Source organism: Oncorhynchus masou, chromosome 33, assembly GCF_036934945.1.
Source record: "Oncorhynchus masou masou isolate Uvic2021 chromosome 33, UVic_Omas_1.1, whole genome shotgun sequence".
NCBI lineage: Eukaryota > Metazoa > Chordata > Actinopteri > Salmoniformes > Salmonidae > Oncorhynchus > Oncorhynchus masou.
In genome coordinates this window covers 2,433,389-2,458,389 of record NC_088244.1, presented here as the reverse complement: position 1 = coordinate 2,458,389, position 25,001 = coordinate 2,433,389, and the positions used below count along the sequence as shown (strand labels likewise).

At 46.8% G+C, this 25,001-nt stretch overlaps 1 protein-coding gene across 2 annotated transcripts in view; it reads left to right on the top strand.

Annotated features, from left to right (window-relative positions):
* LOC135527679 (putative uncharacterized protein DDB_G0290521) overlaps positions 1–25,001 on the top strand; it is a 93,307-nt gene that overhangs the window by 55,433 nt on the left and 12,873 nt on the right. For both annotated transcript variants that reach the window (XM_064956167.1, XM_064956166.1), the window contains exon 4: positions 15,073–15,297. In XM_064956167.1, the coding sequence (XP_064812239.1) occupies positions 15,073–15,297 (225 nt within the window). The remainder of the gene's footprint in view (positions 1–15,072; positions 15,298–25,001) is intronic.

The window sequence follows — 25,001 nt, the reverse complement described above, 5'->3', positions numbered from 1 at the left end:
GTGTGCTTTAATGAATACGACCCTGGAGTGTTTGACAACCTCTTTTGATAAACATGGTTTTCATTGGTCAATAAGAATCAAATCAAAATCAAATGTTTTTTGTCACATGAGCTGTACACAACAGCTATACCAACCGTACCGTGAAATGCTATGCATAGATAATAAACAGTGAGTAGCAGCAGTGTACATGTAGGTAGGGGTAAAGTGACTATGCATAGATAATAAACAGAGTAGCAGCAGTGTACATGTAGGTAGGGGTAAAGTGACTATGTATAGATAATAAACAGAGTAGCAGCAGTGTACATGTAGGTAGGGGTAAAGTGACTATGCATAGATAATAAACAGTGAGTAGCAGCAGTGTACATGTAGGTAGGGGTAAAGTGACTATCCATAGATAATAAACAGAGAGTAGCAGCAGTGTACATGTAGGTAGGGGTAAAGTGACTATCCATAGATAATAAACAGTGAGTAGCAGCAGTGTACATGTAGGTAGGGGTAAAGTGACTATCCATAGATAATAAACAGAGAGTAGCAGCAGTGTACATGTAGGTAGGGGTAAAGTGACTATCCATAGATAATAAACAGTGAGTAGCAGCAGTGTACATGTAGGTAGGGGTAAAGTGACTATGTATAGATAATAAACAGAGTAGCAGCAGTGTACATGTAGGTAGGGGTAAAGTGACTATGCATAGATAATAAACAGAGTAGCAGCAGTGTACATGTAGGTAGGGGTGAAGTGACTATGCATAGATAATAAACAGAGTAGCAGCAGTGTACATGTAGGTAGGGGTAAAGTGACTATGCATAGATAATAAACAGTGAGTAGCAGCAGTGTACATGTAGGTAGGGGTAAAGTGACTATGCATAGATAATAAACAGTGAGTAGCAGTAGTGTACATGTAGGTAGGGGTAAAGTGACTATCCATAGATAATAAACAGAGAGTAGCAGCAGTGTACATGTAGGTAGGGGTAAAGTGACTATGCATAGATAATAAACAGCGAGTAGCAGCAGTGAAAATACAAAGTGTCAATGCAAATAGTGCAAATAGTAATTGTTCAGCAATGTAATAGTCTGGTGGCCATCTGATTGATTGTTCAGCAGTCTAATGGCTTGGGGGTAGAAGCTGTTAAGGAGCCTTGTGGACCTAGATGTGGTGCTCCGGTACCACTTGCCGTGCTGTAGCAGAGGGAACAGTCTATGACTTGGATGATCGGAATCTTTGACAATATTTTGGGCCTTCCTCTGACACCGCCTAATATAGAGGTCCTGGATGGCAGGAAGCTTAGCCCCAGCGATGTACTGGGCTGTCCTCACCACCCTCTGATATAGAGGTCCTGGATGGCAGGAAGCTGGGCCCAGTGATGTACTGGGCTGTCCTCACCACCCTCTGATATAGAGGTCCTGGATGGCAGGAAGCTTGGCCCCAGTGATGTACTGGGCTGTCCTCACCACCCTCTGGTATAGAGGTCCTGGATGGCAGGAAGCAGTGATGTACTGGGCTGTCCTCACCACCCTCTGATATAGAGGTCCTGGATGGCAGGAAGCAGTGATGTACTGGGCTGTCCTCACCACCCTCTGATATAGAGGTCCTGGATGGCAGGAAGCTGGGCCCCAGTGATGTACTGGGCTGTCCTCACCACCCTCTGGTATAGAGGTCCTGGATGGCAGGAAGCTGGGCCCCAGTGATGTACTGGGCTGTCCTCACCACCCTCTGATATAGAGGTCCTGGATGGCAGGAAGCTGGGCCCCAGTGATGTACTGGGCTGTCCTCACCACCCTCTGGTATAGAGGTCCTGGATGGCAGGAAGCTGGGCCCCAGTGATGTACTGGGCTGTCCTCACCACCCTCTGGTATAGAGGTCCTGGATGGCAGGAACAGTGATGTACTGGGCTGTCCTCACCACCCTCTGGTATAGAGGTCCTGGATGGCAGGAAGCAGTGATGTACTGGGCCTCTGTAGTGCCTTGCGGTCGGAGGCGGAGCCAGGCGGCGATGCAACCAGTCAGGATGCTCTCGATGGTGCAGCTGTATTACTTTTTGAGGGTCTGAGGACCCATGACAAATCTTTTCAGTCTCCTGAGGGGGAATAGGCTTTGTCCTGCCCTCTTCACGACTGTCTTTGATGGTGATGTGGACACCAAGGAATTTGAAGCTCTCAACCTGCTCCACTACAGCCCTGTCGATGAGAATGTGGGCGTGCTCCGTCCTCTTTTTCCCTGTAGTCCACAATCAACTCCTTTGTCTTGATCACGTTGAGGGAGAGGTTGTTGTCCTGGCACCACACGGCAAGGTCTCTGACCTCCCTATCGGCTCTCTCATCGTTGTTGGTGATCAGGCCTACCACTGTTGTGTCATCTACAAACTTAATGATGGTGTTGGAGTCATGCCTGGCCGTGCAGTCAGGAGTGAACAGGGAGTACAAGAGAGGACTGAGCACACACCTCTGAGGGGCTCCCGTGTTGAGTATCAGCATGGTGGATGTGTTGTTACCTACCCTTACCACCTGGGGGCGACCCATCAGGAAGTATAGGATCCAGTTGCAGAGGAAGGTGTTTAGTCCCAGGGACCTTAGCTTAGTGATGAGCTTTGAGGGCACTATGTTGCTGAACGCTGAGCTATAGTCAATGAACAGCATTCTCACATAAGTGTACCTTTTGTCCAGGTGGGAAAGGGCCCACTCTTTTAAATTAGTCAAAACAGGAACATTTGGATAGAAATTGCAACTCTTTTATAAGTGTTGCAGTCCTTTCAGTCTCTGTAGTAGCTGACGTGTAGAGTGGTGAGTCATCCGCATACATAGACACTCTGGCTTTACTCAAAGTCAGTGTCATGTTGTTAGTAAAGATTGAAAAAAGTAAGGGGCCTAGTAATGTGTCTTGACAGCTGCCCTGGGTAATTCCTGATTCTACCTGGATTATGTTGGAGAGGCTTCCATTAAAGAACCCCCTCTGTGTTCTGTTAGACAGGTAACTCTTTATCCACATTATAGCAGGGGGTGTAAAGCCATAACACATTCTAGAACACCCTCTGTGTTGTGTTAGACAGGTAACTCTTTATCCACATTATAGCAGGGGTGTAAAGCCACAACACATTCTAGAACACCCTCTGTGTTCTGTCAGACAGTTAACTCTTTCTCCACAATATAGCAGGGGGTGTAAAGCCATAACACATGTGTGGTTCGCCTCTGCACTGTGGCATCGGTTGTCTTGTTTAGAGCCACCGTCTGGCCTTCTGGCCAAGATACAGGCAATTATTGTAGATATGTTGGGGGATAAATGTCATTGGGTTTTCACAAAGTGTTTTATATTTGTCAAAAGAGGGGGGGACAAGGTCTTGTACATCTGGTCAGTAGGGCTGCTGCTTTCTGGTTTCAGTTTATTCAAAGGTGCTTTATGGACCGAAACATGTGGTGTGGAGAGGGGTGGCAGGTCTGGTGTTACAGAAGGTAGGGGGATTGGATTTAAAGAAGGCTTTATTTTTGGTTAATAGTAGCCAGGTTTCTAGGGTTGAGGCCTTCTTAGGGTTTGGAGTATAATGAAGGTGTCCAGAAACACTAAGGATGAGTCAGTGCATTGGCTGCTGGAGGAACCTCTGGTGTATTGGGGCAAATCAAATCAAGGCAAGCCTGGATTGTATAACTGAAGCTGTTCCACATTTCACCAAGATGCTGGTGAACGGCAAAATCATCACCCTAAGGAAGTTAATGGACATGACTGAGCCCACATTAATGGATGGGTGGCTGAACATTTGGCGTTGAGGTCGGAAAGGATTGTCGGACAACTGCTGGAAAGTTGCAGGAAGGCTCTGTCAGGAGAAGAGTGGATTATGCTCAAGAGTTACTACAAAAAGACACCAGGTGAAGACGCCCCATTTCCCAGACTAAGGATTCCACCCAATATCCCAGACTAAAGATTCCACCCAATATCCCAGACTAAAGATTCCACCCAATATCCCAGACTAAGGATTCCACCCAATATCCCAGACTAAGGATTCCACCCAATATCCCAGACTAAGGATTCCACCCAATATCCCAGACTAAGGATTCCACCCAATATCCCAGACTAAGGATTCCACCCAATATCCCAGACTAAGGATACCACCCAATATCCCAGACTAAGGATTCCACCCAATATCCCAGACGAAGGATTCCACCCAATATCCCAGACTAAGGATTCCACCCAATATCCCAGACTAAGGATTCCACCCAATATCCCAGACGAAGGATTCCACCCAATATCCCAGACTAAGGATTCCACCCAATATCCCAGACTAAGGATTCCACCCAATATCCCAGACTAAGGATTCCACCCAATATCCCAGACTAAGGATTCCACCCAATATCCCAGACTAAGGATTCCACCCAATATCCCAGAGTCACACAGAAAGGCTTTATTACGGGATTGGAGAGGGTTGGAAGAGGTGGGTTTGGATGAGGTGAATGTGAAGTTGGGCGTCACATGGGGAAATGGGTTGAAGCTTGGGTTTTGGAGTATTTGAAGCCGTTACTTAAAACTAGGAAGTCATTGTAGTTCAAAATACCTCTTACACAAGAGACCTGGCCTGGCTAAGAAAGTATCTTCAGTATTAAACATAGACAATTGGTATTTCAGGAGTCTGATGTCTGGTCATGGGAGGAGCGCTAGCTGCTATCTCCACAGTTGTTTCTAATGCAATCTGGACTAGATTAAGCTGAGAGCTTTTCTCTGTAGTCTATCCAGGGGTTGCTGTTTAAAAAAAATCTCTCATTTCTAAACATTGTCCGCTTAAAGTTTGACTTTCATTGCTTTTATCCCAGTCTTAAATTGTTTTTGGAATAAACAAGTAATATACAGAAACGCCAATAGAGGTCACAATTTCACCTTCAAACTGTAGTTTCTAGAACAGAGAGACACAATAATGTCTGATGGACCAGCTCAAATGTGAAAATGTATGCAGTTATGACTGTAAGTTGCTTTGGATAAATGGCATATGTTATTATTACTATTGTGATATTATATATGTATTATTATTATATTATCTATGTAAATGCGCTACAATACCTCCTTCTTCTCTCCACTTCAACATGATCCCTGTTTAGCTGTTCTGCTTGACTTAACCATGAAGATAAGCGATATCCTATTTAAGGTTATCGTTGAGATATTCATTTGAAGCCCAGCTAGTGTTGTGATCGGTAAATGTGTCCTGAGCCTCTTTCTCTATACTCCCCAGTCTATTTACACCCCCAGCTAATCTGCATGTCTCTGCCTTCCTCCCAAGCCTTACATAAGGCCTTTAACATTTGAAAAAGCACATCATGGCTTTGTGCTTTATACACAGGCACACACACACACACACACACTGGCACACACACACACACACACACTGGCACACACACACACACACTGGCACACACAAACACACACACTGGCACACACAAACACACACACACACACACTGGCACACACTGGCACACACACACACACACACACACACACACACATACTGGCACACACAAACACACACACACACGCACACACAAACGCACACACACACACACACACACACACACACACACACACACACACACACACACACACACACTGGCACACACACACACTGGCACACGCACACACACACACTGGCACACGTAAACACACACACTGGCACACACACACACACACACACACACACACACACACACACACACACACACACTCACACACACACACACACACACATACTGGCACACACACACACCAGGATGACTGAAAAGACTGATGATGATTATTCACATCTAGCTGGAGGTTACGTAAGATGTGTTACAGCTAGCGGTTACGTAAGATGTGTTACAGCTGGCGGTTACGTAAGATGTGTTACAGCTAGCGGTTACGTGAGATGTGTTACAGCTGGCGGTTACGTGAGATGTGTTACAGCTGGCGGTTACGTAAGATGTGTTACAGCTAGCGGTTACGTGAGACGTGTTACAGCTAGTGGTTACGTAAGATGTGTTACAGCTAGCGGTTACCTGAGACGCGTTACAGCGAGCGGTTACGTGAGATGTGTTACAGCTAGCGGTTACGTGTTACAGCGAGCGGTTACGTAAGATTTTACAGCTAGCGGTTACGTGAGATGTGTTACAGCTAGCGGTTACGTAAGATGTGTTACAGATAGCGGTTACGTGAGATCTGTTACAGCTAGCGGTTACGTGAGATGTGTTACAGCTAGCGGTTACGTGAGATGTGTTACAGCTAGCGGTTACGTAAGATGTGTTACAGCTGGCGGTTACGTAAGATGTGTTACAGCTAGCGGTTACGTAAGATGTGTTACAGCTAGCGGTTACGTGAGATGTGTTACAGCTAGCGGTTACGTAAGATGTGTTACAGGGATGTGTTACAGCTAGCGGTTACGTGAGATGTGTTACAGCGAGCGGTTACGTGAGATGTGTTACAGCTAGCGGTTACGTGAGATGTGTTACAGCGAGCGGTTACGTAAGATTTTACAGCTAGCGGTTACGTGAGATGCGTTACAGCTAGCGGTTACGTGAGATGGGTTACAGCTAGCGGTTACGTGAGATGTGTTACAGCTAGCGGTTACGTGAGACGTGTTACAGCTAGCGGTTACGTAAGATGTGTTACAGCTGGCGGTTACGTGAGATGTGTTACAGCTAGCGGTTACGTGAGATGTGTTACAGCTAGCGGTTACGTGAGATGTGTTACAGCGAGCGGTTACGTAAGATGTTACAGCTAGCGGTTACGTGAGATGCGTTACAGCTAGCGGTTACGTGAGATGCGTTACAGCTAGCGGTTACGTGAGATGTGTTACAGCGAGCGGTTACGTAAGATTTTACAGCTAGCGGTTACGTGAGATGTGTTACAGCTAGCGGTTACGTGAGATGTGTTACAGCTAGCGGTTACGTAAGATGTGTTACAGCTAGCGGTTACGTGAGATGTGTTACAGCGAGCGGTTACGTAAGATGTTACAGCTAGCGGTTACGTGAGATGCGTTACAGCTAGCGGTTACGTGAGATGCGTTACAGCTAGCGGTTACGTGAGATGTGTTACAGCGAGCGGTTACGTAAGATTTTACAGCTAGCGGTTACGTGAGATGTGTTACAGCTAGCGGTTACGTGAGATGTGTTACAGCTAGCGGTTACGTGAGATGTGTTACAGCTAGCGGTTACGTGAGATGTGTTACAGCGAGCGGTTACGTGAGATGTGTTACAGCTGGCGGTTACGTGAGATGTGTTACAGCTGGCGGTTACGTGAGATGTGTTACAGCGAGTGGTTACGTGAGATGTGTTACAGCTGGCGGTTACGTGAGATGTGTTACAGCTAGCGGTTACGTGAGATGTGTTACAGCGAGCGGTTACGTGAGATGTGTTACAGCTAGCGGTTACGTGAGATGTGTTACAGCTAGCGGTTACGTGAGATGTGTTACAGCTAGCGGTTACGTGAGATGTGTTACAGCTGGCGGTTACGTGAGATGTGTTACAGCTAGCGGTTACGTGAGATGTGTTACAGCTAGCGGTTACGTGAGATGTGTTACAGCGAGCGGTTACGTGAGATGTGTTACAGCGAGCGGTTACGTAAGATGTGTTACAGCTAGCGGTTACGTGAGATGTGTTACAGCGAGCGGTTACGTGAGATGTGTTACAGCTAGCGGTTACGTAAGATGTGTTACAGCTAGCGGTTACTTGAGATGTGTTACAGCGAGCGGTTACGTGAGATGTGTTACAGCTAGCGGTTACGTGAGATGTGTTACAGCTAGCGTTTACGTGAGATGTGTTACAGCTAGCGGTTACGTGAGATGTGTTACAGCTAGCGGTTACGTGAGATGTGTTACTGCTAGCGTTTACGTGAGATGTGTTACAGCTAGCGGTTACGTAAGATGTGTTACAGCTAGCGGTTACGTGAGATGTGTTACAGCTAGCGGTTACGTGAGATGTCTTACAGCGAGCGGTTACGTGAGATGTCTTACAGCGAGCGGTTACGTGAGATGTGTTACAGCTGGCGGTTACGTAAGATGTGTTACAGCTGGCGGTTACGTAAGACGTGTTACAGCTGGCGGTTACGTAAGATGTGTTACAGCTGGCGGTTACGTAAGATGTGTTACAGCTGGCGGTTACGTAAGATGTGTTACAGCTGGCTGTTACGTAAGATGTGTTACAGCTGGCGGTTACGTAAGATGTGTTACAGCTAGCGGTTACGTAAGATGTGTTACAGCTGGCGGTTACGTGAGATGTGTTACAGCTGGCGGTTACGTAACATGTGTTACAGCTAGCGGTTACGTGAGATGTGTTACAGCTGGCGGTTACGTAAGATGTGTTACAGCTAGCGGTTACGTAACATGTGTTACAGCGATGTGTTACAGCTAGCGGTTACGTGAGATGTGTTACAGCTGGCGGTTACGTGAGATGTGTTACAGCTGGCGGTTACGTAAGATGTGTTACAGCGAGCGGTTACGTAAGATGTGTTACAGCTAGCGGTTACGTAAGATGTGTTACAGCTGGCGGTTACGTGAGATGTGTTACAGCGAGCGGTTACGTGAGATGTGTTACAGCGAGCGGTTACGTAAGATGTTACAGCTAGCGGTTACGTGAGATGCGTTACAGCTAGCGGTTACGTGAGATGCGTTACAGCTAGCGGTTACGTGAGATGTGTTACAGCGAGCGGTTACGTAAGATTTTACAGCTAGCGGTTACGTGAGATGTGTTACAGCTAGCGGTTACGTGAGATGTGTTACAGCTAGCGGTTACGTAAGATGTGTTACAGCGAGCGGTTACGTGAGATGTGTTACAGCTGGCGGTTACGTAAGATGTGTTACAGCTGGCGGTTACGTGAGATGTGTTACAGCGAGCGGTTACCTGAGATGTGTTACAGCTGGCGGTTACGTGAGATGTGTTACAGCTAGCGGTTACGTGAGATGTGTTACAGCTGGCGGTTACGTGAGATGTGTTACAGCTAGCGGTTACGTGAGATGTGTTACAGCTAGCGGTTACGTGAGATGTGTTACAGCTAGCGGTTACGTGAGATGTGTTACAGCTGGCGGTTACGTGAGATGTGTTACAGCTAGCGGTTACGTGAGATGTGTTACAGCTAGCGGTTACGTGAGATGTGTTACAGCGAGCGGTTACGTGAGATGTGTTACAGCGGCGGTTACGTAAGATGTGTTACAGCGGCGGTTACGTGAGATGTGTTACAGCTAGCGGTTACGTGAGATGTGTTACAGCTAGCGGTTACGTGAGATGTGTTACAGCTAGCGGTTACGTGAGATGTGTTACAGCTAGCGGTTACGTGAGATGTGTTACAGCTAGCGGTTACGTGAGATGTGTTACAGCGGCGGTTACGTGAGATGTGTTACAGCGGCTGTTACGAAGATGTGTTACAGCGGCGGTTACGTGAGATGTGTTACAGCTAGCGGTTACGTGAGATGTGTTACAGCTAGCGGTTACGTGAGATGTGTTACAGCTAGCGGTTACGTGAGATGTGTTACAGCTAGCGGTTACGTGAGATGTGTTACAGCTAGCGGTTACGTGAGATGTGTTACAGCGGCGGTTACGTGAGATGTGTTACAGCGAGCGTTACGTGAGATGTGTTACAGCTAGCGGTTACGTGAGATGTGTTACAGCTAGCGGTTACGTGAGATGTGTTACAGCTAGCGGTTACGTGAGATGTGTTACAGCTAGCGGTTACGTAAGATGTGTTACAGCTAGCGGTTACGTGAGATGTGTTACAGCGAGCGGTTACGTGAGATGTGTTACAGCTAGCGGTTACGTAAGATGTGTTACAGCTAGCGGTTACGTGAGATGTGTTACAGCGAGCGGTTACGTGAGATGTGTTACAGCTAGCGGTTACGTGAGATTTGTTACAGCTAGCGGTTACGTGAGATGTGTTACAGCTAGCGGTTACGTGAGATGTGTTACAGCTAGCGGTTACGTGAGATGTGTTACAGCTAGCGTTTACGTGAGATGTGTTACAGCTAGCGGTTACGTAAGATGTGTTACAGCTAGCGGTTACGTGAGATGTGTTACAGCTAGCGGTTACGTGAGATGTGTTACAGCGAGCGGTTACGTGAGATGTGTTACAGCTAGCGGTTACATGAGATGTGTTACAGCTGGCGGTTACGTAAGATGTGTTACAGCTGGCGGTTACGTAAGATGTGTTACAGCTGGCGGTTACGTAAGATGTGTTACAGCTGGCGGTTACGTAAGATGTGTTACAGCTGGCGGTTACGTAAGATGTGTTACAGCTGGCTGTTACGTAAGATGTGTTACAGCGAGCGGTTACGTGAGATGTGTTACAGCTAGCGGTTACATGAGATGTGTTACAGCTGGCGGTTACGTAAGATGTGTTACAGCTAGCGGTTACGTAAGATGTGTTACAGCTGGCGGTTACGTGAGATGTGTTACAGCTGGCGGTTACGTAACACGTGTTACAGCTAGCGGTTACGTGAGATGTGTTACAGCTGGCGGTTACGTAAGATGTGTTACAGCTAGCGGTTACGTAACATGTGTTACAGCGATGTGTTACAGCTAGCGGTTACGTGAGATGTGTTACAGCTGGCGGTTACGTGAGATGTGTTACAGCGAGCGGTTACGTAAGATGTGTTACAGCGAGCGGTTACGTAAGATGTGTTACAGCTAGCGGTTACGTAAGATGTGTTACAGCTGGCGGTTACGTGAGATGTGTTACAGCGAGCGGTTACGTAAGATGTGTTACAGCGAGCGGTTACGTGAGATGTGTTACAGCTAGCGGTTACGTAAGATGTGTTACAGCTGGCGGTTACGTAAGATGTGTTACAGCTAGCGGTTACGTAAGATGTGTTACAGCTAGCGGTTACCTGAGACGCGTTACAGCTGGCGGTTGCGTGAGACGCGTTACAGCTGGCCGTTAAGTGAGGCGCGTTACAGCTGGCGGTTGCGTGATACGCGTTACAATGTGATTTTCTGTATTTTTTTCCTCATTTTGTCTGTCATAGTTGAAGTGCACCTATGATGAAAATTACAGGCCTCTCTCATATTTTTAAGTGGGAGAACTTGCACAATCAGTTACATTTCAAAATTCAGATTCATATTTCTATTGTGATGAATCCCCAAACTGCAGCTTCACAGTCTTTAAGCAGGACATTAGGGAAAGGGGGAGACCTAGTCAGTTGTCCAACTGAATGTATTCAATTGAAATGTGTCTTCCCCTTTAACCCTGAATCAGAGGGGGGCTGCCTTAATTGATATCCACGTCTTCAGCGCCCAGAGAATAGTGGGTTAACTGCCTTGCTCAGGGCCTGGGAAACAGTGGGTTAACTGCCTTGCTCAGGGCCCGGGGAACAGTGGGTTAACTGCCTTGCTCAGGGCCCGGGGAACAGTGGGTTAACTGCCTTGCTCAGGGCCCGGGGAACAGTGGGTTAACTGCCTTGCTCAGGGCCCGGGAAACCGTGGGTTAACTGCCTTGCTCAGGGCCCGGTAAACCGTGGGTTAACTGCCTTGCTCAAGGCCCAGGAAAACCGTGGGTGAACTGCCTTTCCCAGGACCCGGTGAACCGTGGGTTAACTGCCTTGCTCAGGGCCCGGGGAACAGTGGGTTAACTGCCTTGCTCAGGGCCCGGGGAACAGTGGGTTAACTGCCTTGCTCAGGGCCCGGGGAACAGTGGGTTAACTGCCTTGATCAGGGCCCGGGAAACCGTGGGTTAACTGCCTTGCTCAGGGCCCGGTAAACCGTGGGTTAACTGCCTTGCTCAGGGCCCGGGGAACAGTGGGTTAACTGCCTTTCCCAGGGCCCGGCAATGTTTACCTTTTTACCTTGTCAGCTCAGGGATTCGATCCAGCAACGCTGGTCCAACGCTCTAACCACTAGGCTGCCTGTAAAGACATTATATAAAGTCTGCCAAATGTGTCCCCACCTCCTCCTACTACAGTGGTGTAGCTTCCTCTCTAGTCAGTGTTGTCTATGAGATGAGCTCCAGTTTAGCCTACACATTCATTACCCACCTAGCCATTGGTGTTATGTCCTCTTCTATCTCCTACTGGCCAATACCCTCTTACTGGAGGTAGATGGATAGAGCTGCCGGGTTCTCTGCTGCAGGGGGAAGTACAGGGTTCTGGAGGCAAGATTGGAGTCTGCCTCTATCTAGTCTATAGATATGCATCTGTGGTGGCTGGTGGGAAGAGCCATAGGAGGACGGGCTCGTTGTATTGGCTGGAATGGAATTAATGGAACAGAGTCAAACATGTGGTTTCCATATGTTTACAGTGTTTGATACCTTTCCATGGATTCCATTCCAGCCAATACAACGAGCCCGTCCTCCTATGGCTCCTCCCACCAGCCTCCACTGATAGCAACTCTATCTGTCCTGTTTCCCTCTATCTGTCTTGTTTCCCTCTCTGTCCTGTTTCCCTCTATCTGTCCTGTTTCCCTCTATCTGTCCTGTTTCCCTCTCTCTCCTGTTTCCCTCTCTGTCCTGTTTCCCTCTATCTGTCCTGTTTCCCTCTATCTGTCCTGTTTCCCTTTCTGTCCTCCACTCTGTCTGTCCTGTTTCCCTCTATCTGTCCTGTATCCCTCTATCTGTCCTGTATCCCTCTATCTGTCCTGTTTCCCTCTATCTGTCCTGTTTCCCTCTATCTGTCCTGTTTCCCTCTATCTGTCCTCCACTCTATCTGTCCTGTTTCCCTCTATCTGTCCTGTTTCCCTCTATCTGTCCTGTTTCCCTCTATCTGTCCTGTTTCCCTCTATCTGTCCTCCACTCTATCTGTCCTGTTTCCCTCTATCTGTCCTGTTTCCCTCTATCTGTCCTGTTTCCCTCTATCTGTCCTGTATCCCTCTATCTGTCCTGTATCCCTCTATCTGTCCTGTATCCCTCTATCTGTCCTCCACTCTATCTGTTCTGTATCCCTCTATCTGTCCTGTTTCCCTCTATCTGTCCTCCACTCTATCTGTCATGTATCCCTCTATCTGTCCTGTATCCCTCTATCTGTCCTGTTTCCCTCTATCTGTCCTCCACTCTATCTGTCCTGTTTCCCTCTATCTGTCCTGTTTCCCTCTATCTGTCCTGTTCCCTCTATCTGTCCTGTTCCCTCTATCTGTCCTGTATCCCTCTATCTGTCCTGTATCCCTCTATCTGTCCTCCACTCTATCTGTTCTGTATCCCTCTATCTGTCCTGTTTCCCTCTATCTGTCCTCCACTCTATCTGTTCTGTATCCCTCTATCTGTCCTGTTTCCCTCTATCTGTCCTGTTTCCCTCTATCTGTCCTGTTTCCCTCTATCTGTCCTGTTTCCCTCTATCTGTCCTGTTTCCCTCTATCTGTCCTGTTTCCCTCTATCTGTCCTGTTTCCCTCTATCTGTCCTGTTTCCCTCTATCTGTCCTGTTTCCCTCTGTCTGTCCTGTTTCCCTCTATCTGTCCTGTATCCCTCTATCTGTCCTCCACTCTATCTGTCCTGTTTCCCTCTATCTGTCCTCCACTCTATCTGTTCTGTATCCCTCTATCTGTCCTGTTTCCCTCTATCTGTCCTGTATCCCTCTATCTGTCCTGTATCCCTCTATCTGTCCTGTATCCCTCTATCTGTCCTCCACTCTATCTGTTCTGTATCCCTCTATCTGTCCTGTTTCCCTCTATCTGTCCTCCACTCTATCTGTTCTGTATCCCTCTATCTGTCCTGTTTCCCTCCATCTGTCCTGTTTCCCTCTATCTGTCCTGTATCCCTCTATCTGTCCTGTTTCCCTCTATCTGTCCTGTTTCCCTCTATCTGTCCTGTTTCCCTCTATCTGTCCTGTTTCCCTCTATCTGTCCTGTATCCCTCTATCTGTCCTGTATCCCTCTATCTGTCCTATAGATATACATTATATCAGTATATCACCTATCCTATAGACATTATATCAGTTTAATGAATGGGTAGGTCTAATCCTAGATGCTGATTGGTTAAAACCACATTCCAGCCGGTGTCTAATCCTAGATGCTGATTGGTTAAAACCACATTCCAGCCGGTGTCTAATCCTGGATGCTGATTGGTTAAAACCACATTCCAGCCGGTGTCTAATCCTGGATGCTGATTGGTTAAAACCACATTCCAGCCGGTGTCTAATCCTAGATGCTGATTGGTTAAAACCACATTCCAGCCGGTGTCTAATCCTGGATGCTGATTGGTTAAAACTAATCCACAAGTCACCAATCTATGGCGTCAAAATGCTTATTTACTCTGTTCCAGTGGACTCCACAATCCACTCTCTCATTAGCCCAGCCAAGCAATAAATTAAAAAAAAAACATAAAGTATATCACCTGTCCAGTAGACAAAGAGTACAGCACTGTACTGCATACAACTCTTAACCTGCTCTTTGTGTGTACTGTACTCTGAACTGTTCTAATGCTAGCTGCTCCTGCTATGCTTATAAAACCACTTTGTGCTACAGCTGTTAGCTCTGTGCTACGTAAGGATGCTAACCACGTTTGCTTCTAGCATGCTTGGTTTAGGACTGGTTACTGTGGGCCTTCCTGTCCTGGTTTATGGCTGGGTACTGTGGGCCTTCCTGTCCTGGTTTATGGCTGGTTACTGTGGGCCTTCCTGTCCTGGTTTATGGCTGGGTACTGTGGGCCTTCCTGTCCTGGTTTATGGCTGGGTACTGTGGGCCTTCCTGTCCTGGTTTATGGCTGGGTACTGTGGGCCTTCCTGTCCTGGTTTATGGCTGGGTATTGTGTGCCTTCCTGTCCTGGTTTAGGACTGGTTACTGTGGGCCTTCCTGTCCTGGTTTATGGCTGGGTACTGTGGGCCTTCCTGTCCTGGTTTATGGCTGGGTACTGTGGGCCTTCCTGTCCTGGTTTATGGCTGGGTACTGTGGGCCTTCCTGTCCTGGTTTATGGCTGGGTACTGTGGGCCTTCCTGTCCTGGTTTATGGCTGGGTATTGTGGGCCTTCCTGTCCTGGTTTATGGCTGAGTACTGTGGGCCTTTGCGTCTGTCATTTGCTCTTTTCTGTTGCTTTCTTGACTTGATTTTTTCTCTCTCTCCCTCCTTCTCTCTCGCTTTCTGCCCCCCCCCTCCCCCTCTCTCTCTCCCCCTCTCTCTCTCTCTCTCTCTCTCTCTCTCTCTCTCTCTGTCTCTCTGTCAGGTCACCACCTTATTCCGCTTGTTGTGCTACTCCTTCTCGTTCCAATCCACCTACCACCACCACCGTCACTACTCCTGTTCCTAGTTCTACCTCCTCCCTCCACAGCAGTCTGACAGCTAACAGTCAGTCCAGCTCCACCCTCCACCAGTACTGTTGTCCTGCCCGGCTGCTCCTGCCCAAGCCGCATTGCGCCCTCTCCTCGCCCAGGCACTCGGACCAGGCAAGGTAAGGGCCTGAGTATACCCACGATAAAGTAGGTCCACACTCCACTCCTCCACTCCACTCCTCCACTCCCCTCCTCCACTCCTCCACTCCACTCCACTACTCCACTCCACTCCTCCACTCCACTCCTCCACTCCTCTCCTCCACTCCTCTACTCCACTCCCCTCCTCCACTCCACTCCTCCACTCCCCTCCTCCACTCCTCCACTCCACTCCTCCACTCCACTCCTCCACTCCACTCCTCCACTCCACTCCTCCACAGTACACCTCCACTCCACTCCTCCACTCCACTCCTCCACTCCTCTCCTCCACTCCTCTACTCCACTCCTATCCTCCACTCCTCTACTCCACTCCCCTCCTCCACTCCCCTCCTCCACTCCACTCCTCCACTCCACTCCACTCCTCCACTCCTCTCCTCCATTCCCCTCCTCCACTCTTCTCCTCCACTCCTCTTCTCCACTCCCCTCCTCCATTCCCCTCCTCCTCTCCTCCACTCCACTCCTCCACTCTCCTCCTTCACTCCACTCCTCCACTCCTCTCCTCCACTCCACTCCTCCATTCCACTCCTGCACTCCTCCACTCCACTCCTCCACTCCACTCCTCTCCTCCATTCCCCTCCTCCACTCCTCTTCTCCACTCCACTCCCCTCCTCCACTCCCCTCCTCCATTCCCCTCCTCCACTCCCCTCCTCCACTCCTCCACTCCACTCCACTCCCCCATCCTGTCTCTAGGGTTGCACAATGGTTGGGACTTTAACAAAGTTCCTAGGTTTCCAGAATCCTGGTTTTCCAGATTGCCGGTTGGAAGATCCCTCCTGACTTATTTCTTCACCATTTACAGGAATTGTCTTTAGCCTGATTTTCTTAAAAACTTTGGGGAATTTTGCAATCCTGTCAGTCCCTCACTATAGATACACAATTCTCCTCTTCCAATCCTCATCCACTCGTCTTCCAATCCGCCAATCCTCCACTTCTCTTCCAATCCTCCACTCGTCTTCCAATCCTTCACTCCTCCACTCTTTCAATCTTCTACTCCTCCACTCCTCTTCCAGTGCTCCTCTCCTCTTCCATTCCTCCACTCTCCCTCTCTCACCCCCATGACTCAATGAGCCAAAGGTCAAGCCTGAGTCTTCACTCCATTCAACTTCCTGGTGGATAACATGTAGGGTCCTTCAGCCCTCTCAAATACCTGTTAGTAAACAATGTAACTTAGGAGTGTGTAATTATCCCCCAGGCATATAATTAGTGCTCACAACATTGACCTCGTTGCAGAGTTAATCACATCTCTATTGCCATCTGGAAGGGCAGCTTCTGTAGCAAAACACCTGACTGACTTCACCACCTCTCTCTCTCTCTCTCTCTCTCTCTTAGACAGAACACCTGACTGACTTCACCACCTCTCTCTCTCTCTCTCTCTTAGACAGAACACCTGACTGACTTCACTACCTCTCTCTCTCTCTCTCTCTTAGACAGAACACCTGACTGACTTCACCACCTCTCTCTCTCTCTCTCTTAGACAGAACACCTGACTGACTTCACTACCTCTCTCTCTCTCTCTCTCTTAGACAGAACACCTGACTGACTTCACCACCTCTCTCTCTCTCTCTCTTAGACAGAACACCTGACTGACTTCACTACCTCTCTCTCTCTCTCTCTCTCTCTCTCAGACAGAACACCTGACTGACTTCACCACCTCTCTCTCTCTCTCTCTCTCTCTCTCTCTCTCTCTCTTAGACAGAACACCTGACTGACTTCACCACCTCTCTCTCTCTCTCTCTCTCTCTCTCTCTCTCTCTTAGACAGAACACCTGACTGACTTCACCACCTCTCTCTCTCTCTCTCAGACAGAACACCTGACTGACTTCACCACCTCTCTCTCTCTCTCTCTCTCTCTCTCTCTCTCTCTCTCTCTCTCTCTCTCTCTCTCTCTCTCTCTCTCTCTTAGACAGAACACCTGACTGACTTCACTACCTCTCTCTCTCTCTCTCTCTTAAACAGAACACCTGACTGACTTCACCACTCTCTCTCTCTCTCTCTCTCTCTCTCTCTCTCTCTCTTTCTCTCACTCTCACTCAACACCAGACTGCTAGTTCTGGAAAACATCAGAGAAGTGGACTGACTCACTCCAGGAGATATTAGGGGAAAACCCTGTCTTCGAGAAAATCTTCTATCATATTAATGTACAGGTAACTGCCAGAATAAAGGAAACACCAACATAAAGAGTCTTAATGGGGTCGTTGGGTCACCACCAGCCAGAACAGCTTAGACTGCTCCTTGTAAAGGAAACACCAACATAAAGAGTCTTAATGGGGTCGTTGGGTCACCACCAGCCAGAACAGCTTCGACTGCTCCTTGTAAAGGAGACACCAACATAAAGAGTCTTAATGGGGTCGTTGGGTCACCACCAGCCAGAACAGCTTCGACTGCTCTTTGTAAAGGAGACACCAACATAAAGAGTCTTAATAGGGTCGTTGGGTCACCACCAGCCAGAACAGCTTCGACTGCTCCTTGTAAAGGAGACACCAACATAAAGAGTCTTAATGGGGTCGTTGGGTCACCACCAGCCAGAACAGCTTTGACTGCTCCTTGTAAAGGAAACACCAACATAAAGAGTCTTAATGGGGTCGTTGGGTCACCACCAGCCAGAACAGCTTCGACTGCTCCTTGTAAAGGAAACACCAACATAAAGAGTCTTAATGGGGTCGTTGGGTCACCACCAGCCAGAACAGCTTCGACTGCTCCTTGTAAAGGAGACACCAACATAAAGAGTCTTAATGGGGTCGTTGGGTCACCACCAGCCAGAACAGCTTCGACTGCTCCTTGTAAAGGAAACACCAACATAAAGAGTCTTAATGGGGTCGTTGGGTCACCACCAGCCAGAACAGCTTCAGTGCACCTCAACATAGATTCTAGAAGTGTCTGGAACTCTATTGGAGGGATGCAGCATCATTCTTTCACAAGAAATTCCATCATTTGGTGTTTTGTTGATAGTGGTGGAAAACACGGTCTCAGGCCCCACTCTGGAATCTCCCATAAGAGTTCAGTTGATCTGGTGACTGAGATGGCCATGGGTTTACACAGCCCATCTGTACATAGTCCATCCAACTACCTCATCCCCATACTGTTATTTATTTTGCTCCTTTGCACTCCAGTATCTCTACTTGCACACTCATCTTCTGCACATCTATCACTCCAGTGTTTAACTGCCAAATTGTAATTATTTCACCATTATGGCCTATTTACCTCTCTTATCTTGCCTCATTTGCTCACATTGTATATAGACTTATTTTTCTACTATATTATTGACTGCATGTTTGTTTTACTCCATGTGTAACTCTGTGTTGTTGTATGTGTCGCACTGCTTTGCTTTATCCTGGCCAGGTCGCAATTGTAAATGAGAACTTGTTCTCAACTGGCCTACCTGGTTAAATAAAAAATAAAACAAAAACATATTTTCATGCTCATTAAACCATTCAGTGACCACTCGTGCCCTGTGGATGGGGGCATAACCGTGGTAACCAAAATCATGGCCTTTCCCAGCATTTTTATACATGACCCTAAGCATGATGGGATGTTAGTTGCTAAATTATCTCAGGAACCACACCTGTGTGGAAGCACCTGCTTTCAATATACTTTGAATCCATAATTTACTCAAGTGTTCCCATTATTTTGGCGGTTACCTGTAGCTCCTCAGACGTTGGTCGCATTCTCCTTGGGTGTTGTGAGATCTGATGATTCGCTGCAATGAAGACGACTAGGAACGCACCCCCTTGTAAGGCCCAGAGTCCTTCTCCCCATCTCTTTCACGCATATAGGTCTACCTATGGCACCCCAACCCACCTAACCCCCACTCTTCTACCCTTCTCCATATCGCCTCTCTTTCCCTCCTCCGAGTTCTCTTTTGTATTCATCTCAACATCCTTAGTCATATTAAATGTTTGTAAACCTATGACATTCCATTATAGGATTGCTTAAATTATTAACTATATGTGAAGGCCAGGAGACACGGTATTTAATCACTATATGTTAAGGCCAGGAGACACAGTATTTAAAGGGGAAGTAATCAGGTAGTGATGGTGTGTGTAATGATGGGTTGCCAGGTGTGTGTAATGAGGGTTGCCAGGTGTGCGTAATGAGGGTTGCCAGGTGTGTGTAATGATAGGTTGCCAGGACCGGTGGTTAGTAGACTGGTGAAGTTGAACACCGGAGAGGGAGTAGACGTGACAGCATCCTCCCCGACACGCGGCTCCAGACACAGAACGACGGCGGTCAGGAGGATGCACGCGAGGGTGAAGATCAGGCCGGTCCGGACGGCGAAGTTGAAAATCTTGGATTATGTTGGGATCTAGAATGTAGTCCACCGAAACCCAACACCGCTCCTCTGAACCCTCCCAGTCCACCAGGTACTGAAGCCGACTCCCACAATGTCTGGATTCCAGGAGGGATCTGACGTCATTGGCGGGACCCCTCTAGATGTCCAGGGGAGCGTGTGTCGTGGGGGACGGCATCAGCCAGGGGACCAGGAACCACCAGCCTTAGGAGGGAAACGTGAAAAGAGGGTGAGATCCTGTAGTTAGTGGGAAACGGTAGTCTGTAAATTACCTCATTTACCATCCGGAGGACTTTGAATAGCTCCACAAACCGGGGGACTCAGCTTCTGGCAGGGCAGGCGGAGCAAGGGGTTCCTGGTGGAGAGACAGATGCGATCAGCAGGATGGTGAACCACTCGTCCACCGCAGGGGCTTCGGTCTGGCTTAGGGGCCAGTGCCGGCTGGTACCCCAGAACACATTGGAAGGGAGGAAACCTGGTGGAGCAGTGACGAAGTGAGTTCTGGGTGTACTCCACCCAGCGACGATACCGTGCCGAATCCCTCTGCCGGTCCTGACAGTGACTCCTCAGGAACCTCCCCAGCTCCTGGTTGGTCCTCTCCACCTGATGTTGAACTGAGGCCGGTACCCGGATGTGAGGCTGAGCGTGACCCCCAGCTTCTCCATGAAGGCTCTCCATACTAGTAACGTGAATTGGGGACCACGGTCGGAGACTATGTCCTCTGGAAGGCCATAATTCCGGAAGACCTGCTGGAACAGTGCCGAGGAGACTTGGGTTGAGCATATATGGAGCAGGAGTTGATGTAGCAGGTGACATCCTGCGGCAAGGTGAGTCACTTAATGGTGAATTGTGCGGGTGATGTTCAGTGGCAAGGGATGTGTTCGCCCAGGTCAATAGCTGATCGCTTACCTCGTGAGAAAGTAGGTACACCCTGGAGGACAGGTAGCAGGCGTGGGTTCCCTCACCAGACCCTGGCAGATGTCCACGTCTATGTCCTACAACACGGGGGCAACAATTCGGGAGGGCGGTATGATGGGCGCACAAAGGACCGGACCCTCACCCGAATCGTGGAGACAGGACAGGGCATCGGCTTTTATGTTCTTTGAACCTGGACGGTATGACAGGGTGAAATTGAATCTGGTAAAGAAAATGGCCCACCTTGCTTGGCGCAGGTTCAGTCGCCTCGCTTTCCGTATGTACTCCAGGCTCCGATGGTCGGTGAGGATCAGAAATGGGTCTGTGGTTTCCTCCAGCCAGTGTCTCCACTGCTCTAATGCCAACTTCACCGCCAGGAGCTCCCGATCACTGACATCATAGTTCCTTGCTGCAGGAGACAGATTTTTTTAGAGTAGTATGCACATGAATAACATTTTTTGTGGATGACCTTGACGTTGTGACAGGACAGCCCCGAAGCCCACTTCTGAGGTGTCCACCTCCACCACGAAGGGCAGCGTAGGATTTTGGTGTTTCAGCAACTGGGCGGAGGTGAAACGCATCTTCAGTAAGTGGATGGACACATCAGCTGCAAGGATTCCACCCCAACTTATGGGGACCACCTTTTGAGGTGAGAGGAGCGGCGATGGAGCTGAATTTCCTAAAGAAGCGGTTAGGACTGGCCATGACCTGGTTGCATCTCCTCCATAACCACTCACTGCTGGCTGATCCGATATCCCAAGACAGAGAAGGTCGACCTGATGAAACTGACACTTCTCTGCCTTGACGTACAGATGGTTCTCCGGTAGGCTTTCCAGGACTACCCGGATGTGGGCGGCTTGATCCTCCAAGGTGGCCGAGTATGTCGTCGATATACATGACCACCTGACGCCCAAGACATGTCCTGAAACACCTCATTCATGAATACCGGGAACACCGCCGCAGCACTGGCTAATCCATAACGCATCACCAAGCACTCGTAGTGACCATCTGGCTGATGGCCATCTTTCATTCATTCCTCTCTCCCTGATGCGAATCAAATTGTAGGCATTCCGCACGTCAAGCTTGGTTATAGAACGGGTCTCTCGCAGCTGTTCAATGGCGGCCGGCACCAACGGGAGGGTGTACCACTGTAGTCAATACTTAGATGAAGGCCAACCTCCTTCTTGGCCACGAAGAGGAACCAACGCAGGAGAGCTGGATGGGTGGATGTAACCCTGTTGGAGAGCCTCCTGGATCTATTCCTCCATAGCCTTGGTGTCAGCCACCGACATGGGGTTATATGCTGTGCAGTCTGTCAGCAGGTCAATGGCAGAGTCCCAGGGCCGATGAGGAGCGAGACAGGTGGTGCAGGTCAATGGCAGAGTCCCAGGGCCGATGAGGAGCGAGACAGGTGGTGCAGGTCAATGGCAGAGTCCCAGGGCCGATGAGGAGCGAGACAGGTGGTGCAGGTCAATGGCAGAGTCCCAGGGCCGATGAGGAGCGAGACAGGTGGTGCAGGTCAATGGCAGAGTCCCAGGGCCGATGAGGAGCGAGACAGGTGGTGCAGGTCAATGGCAGAGTCCCAGGGCCGATGAGGAGCGAGACAGGTGGTGCAGGTCAATGGCAGAGTCCCAGGGCCGATGAGGAGCGAGACAGGTGGTGCAGGTCTAAGAGAGAACCTCCCGGAGATCCTGGGAAACCTCTGAGAGGAGTAGACATGTTACTGTAGCTGTAGTTGTATACATGATACTGTAGTAGTATACATGTTACTGTAGTAGTATACATGTTACTGTAGTAGTAAACATGTTACTGTAGCTGTAGTTGTATACATGATACTGTAGTAGTATACATGTTACTGTAGTAGTATACATGTTACTGTAGTAGTATACATGTTACTGTAGTAGTATACATGTTACTGTAGTAGTATACATGTTACTGTAGAAGTATACATGTTACTGTAGTAGTAAACATGTTACTGTAGTAGTATACATGTTACTGTAGTAGTATACATGTTACTGTAGTAGTAAACATGTTACTGTAGCTGTAGTTGTATACATGATACTGTAGTAGTATACATGTTACTGTAGTAGTATACATGTTAATGTAGTATTATACATGTTACTGTAGTAGTATACATGTTACTGTAGTAGTAAACATGTTACTGTAGCTGTAGTTGTATACATGATACTGTAGTAGTATACATGTTACTGTAGTAGTATACATGTTAATGTAGTATTATACATGTTACTGTAGTAGTATACATGTTACTGTAGCAGTAGACATGTTACTGTAGTAGTATTATACATGTTACTGTAGTAGTATACATGTTACTGTAGTAGTATACATGTTACTGTAGTAGTAAACATGTTACTGTAGCTGTAGTTGTATACATGATACTGTACTAGTATACATGTTACTGTAGTAGTAAACATGTTACTGTAGTAGTATACATGTTACTGTAGTAGTATACATGTTACTGTAGTAGTAAACATGTTACTGTAGCTGTAGTTGTATACATGATACTGTAGTAGTATACATGTTACTGTAGTAGTATACATGTTAATGTAGTATTATACATGTTACTGTAGTAGTATACATGTTACTGTAGTAGTAAACATGTTACTGTAGCTGTAGTTGTATACATGATACTGTAGTAGTATACAAGTTACTGTAGTAGTATACATGTTAATGTAGTATTATACATGTTACTGTAGTAGTATACATGTTACTGTAGCAGTAGACATGTTACTGTAGTAGTATTATACATGTTACTGTAGTAGTATACATGTTACTGTAGTAGTATACATGTTACTGTAGTAGTAAACATGTTACTGTAGCTGTAGTTGTATACATGATACTGTACTAGTATACATGTTACTGTAGTAGTAAACATGTTACTGTAGTAGTATACATGTTACTGTAGTAGTATACATGTTACTGTAGTAGTAAACATGTTACTGTAGCTGTAGTTGTATACATGATACTGTAGTAGTATACATGTTACTGTAGTAGTATACATGTTAATGTAGTATTATACATGTTACTGTAGTAGTATACATGTTACTGTAGTAGTAAACATGTTACTGTAGCTGTAGTTGTATACATGATACTGTAGTAGTATACATGTTACTGTAGTAGTATACATGTTAATGTAGTATTATACATGTTACTGTAGTAGTATACATGTTACTGTAGCAGTAGACATGTTACTGTAGTAGTATTATACATGTTACTGTAGTAGTATACATGTTACTGTAGTAGTATACATGTTACTGTAGTAGTAAACATGTTACTGTAGCTGTATTTGTATACATGATACTGTACTAGTATACATGTTACTGTAGTAGTAAACATGTTACTGTAGTAGTATACATGTTACTGTAGTAGTATACATGTTACTGTAGTAGTAAACATGTTACTGTAGCTGTAGTTGTATACATGATACTGTAGTAGTATACATGTTACTGTAGTAGTATACATGTTAATGTAGTATTATACATGTTACTGTAGTAGTATACAGGTTACTGTAGTAGTATACATGTTACTGTAGTAGTATACATGTTACTGTAGTAGTAAACATGTTACTGTAGTAGTATACATGTTACTGTAGTAGTATACATGTTACTGTAGTAGTATACATGTTACTGTAGTATTATACATGTTACTGTAGTAGTATACATATTACTGGAGTAGTATACATGTTACTGTAGTATTATACATGTTACTGTAGTAGTATACATGTTACTGTCGTAGTATATATGTTACTGTAGTAGTATTATACATGTTACTGTAGTAGTAGACATGTTACTGTAGTAGTATTATACATGTTACTGTAGTAGTAGTATACATGTTACTGTAGTAGTATACATGTTACTGTAGTAGTATTGTACATGTTACTGTAGTAGTATACATGTTACTGTAGTAGTATAGATGTTACTGTAGCTGTAGTATTATACATGTTACTGTAGTAGTATACATGTTACTGTAGTAGTATTGTACATGTTACTGTAGTAGTATACATGTTACTGTAGTAGTATACATGTTACTGTAGTAGTATATATGTTGCTGTAGTAGTATTGTACATGTTACTGTAGTAGTATACATGTTACTGTAGTAGTATTATACATGTTACTGTAGTAGTATACATTTTACTGTAGTAGTATACATGTTACTGTAGTAGTATTATACATGTTACTGTAGTAGTATTATACATGTTACTGTAGTAGTATACATTTTACTGTAGTAGTATACATGTTACTGTAGTAGTATACATGTTACTGTAGTAGTATACATGTTACTGTAGTAGTATTATACATGTTACTGTGGCGGTATACATGTTACTGTAGTAGTATGCATGTTGATGTAGCTGTAGTAGTATAAATGTTACTGTAGTATTATACATGTTACTGTAGTAGTATACATGTTACTGTAGCAGCATACATGTTACTGTAGCAGCATACATGT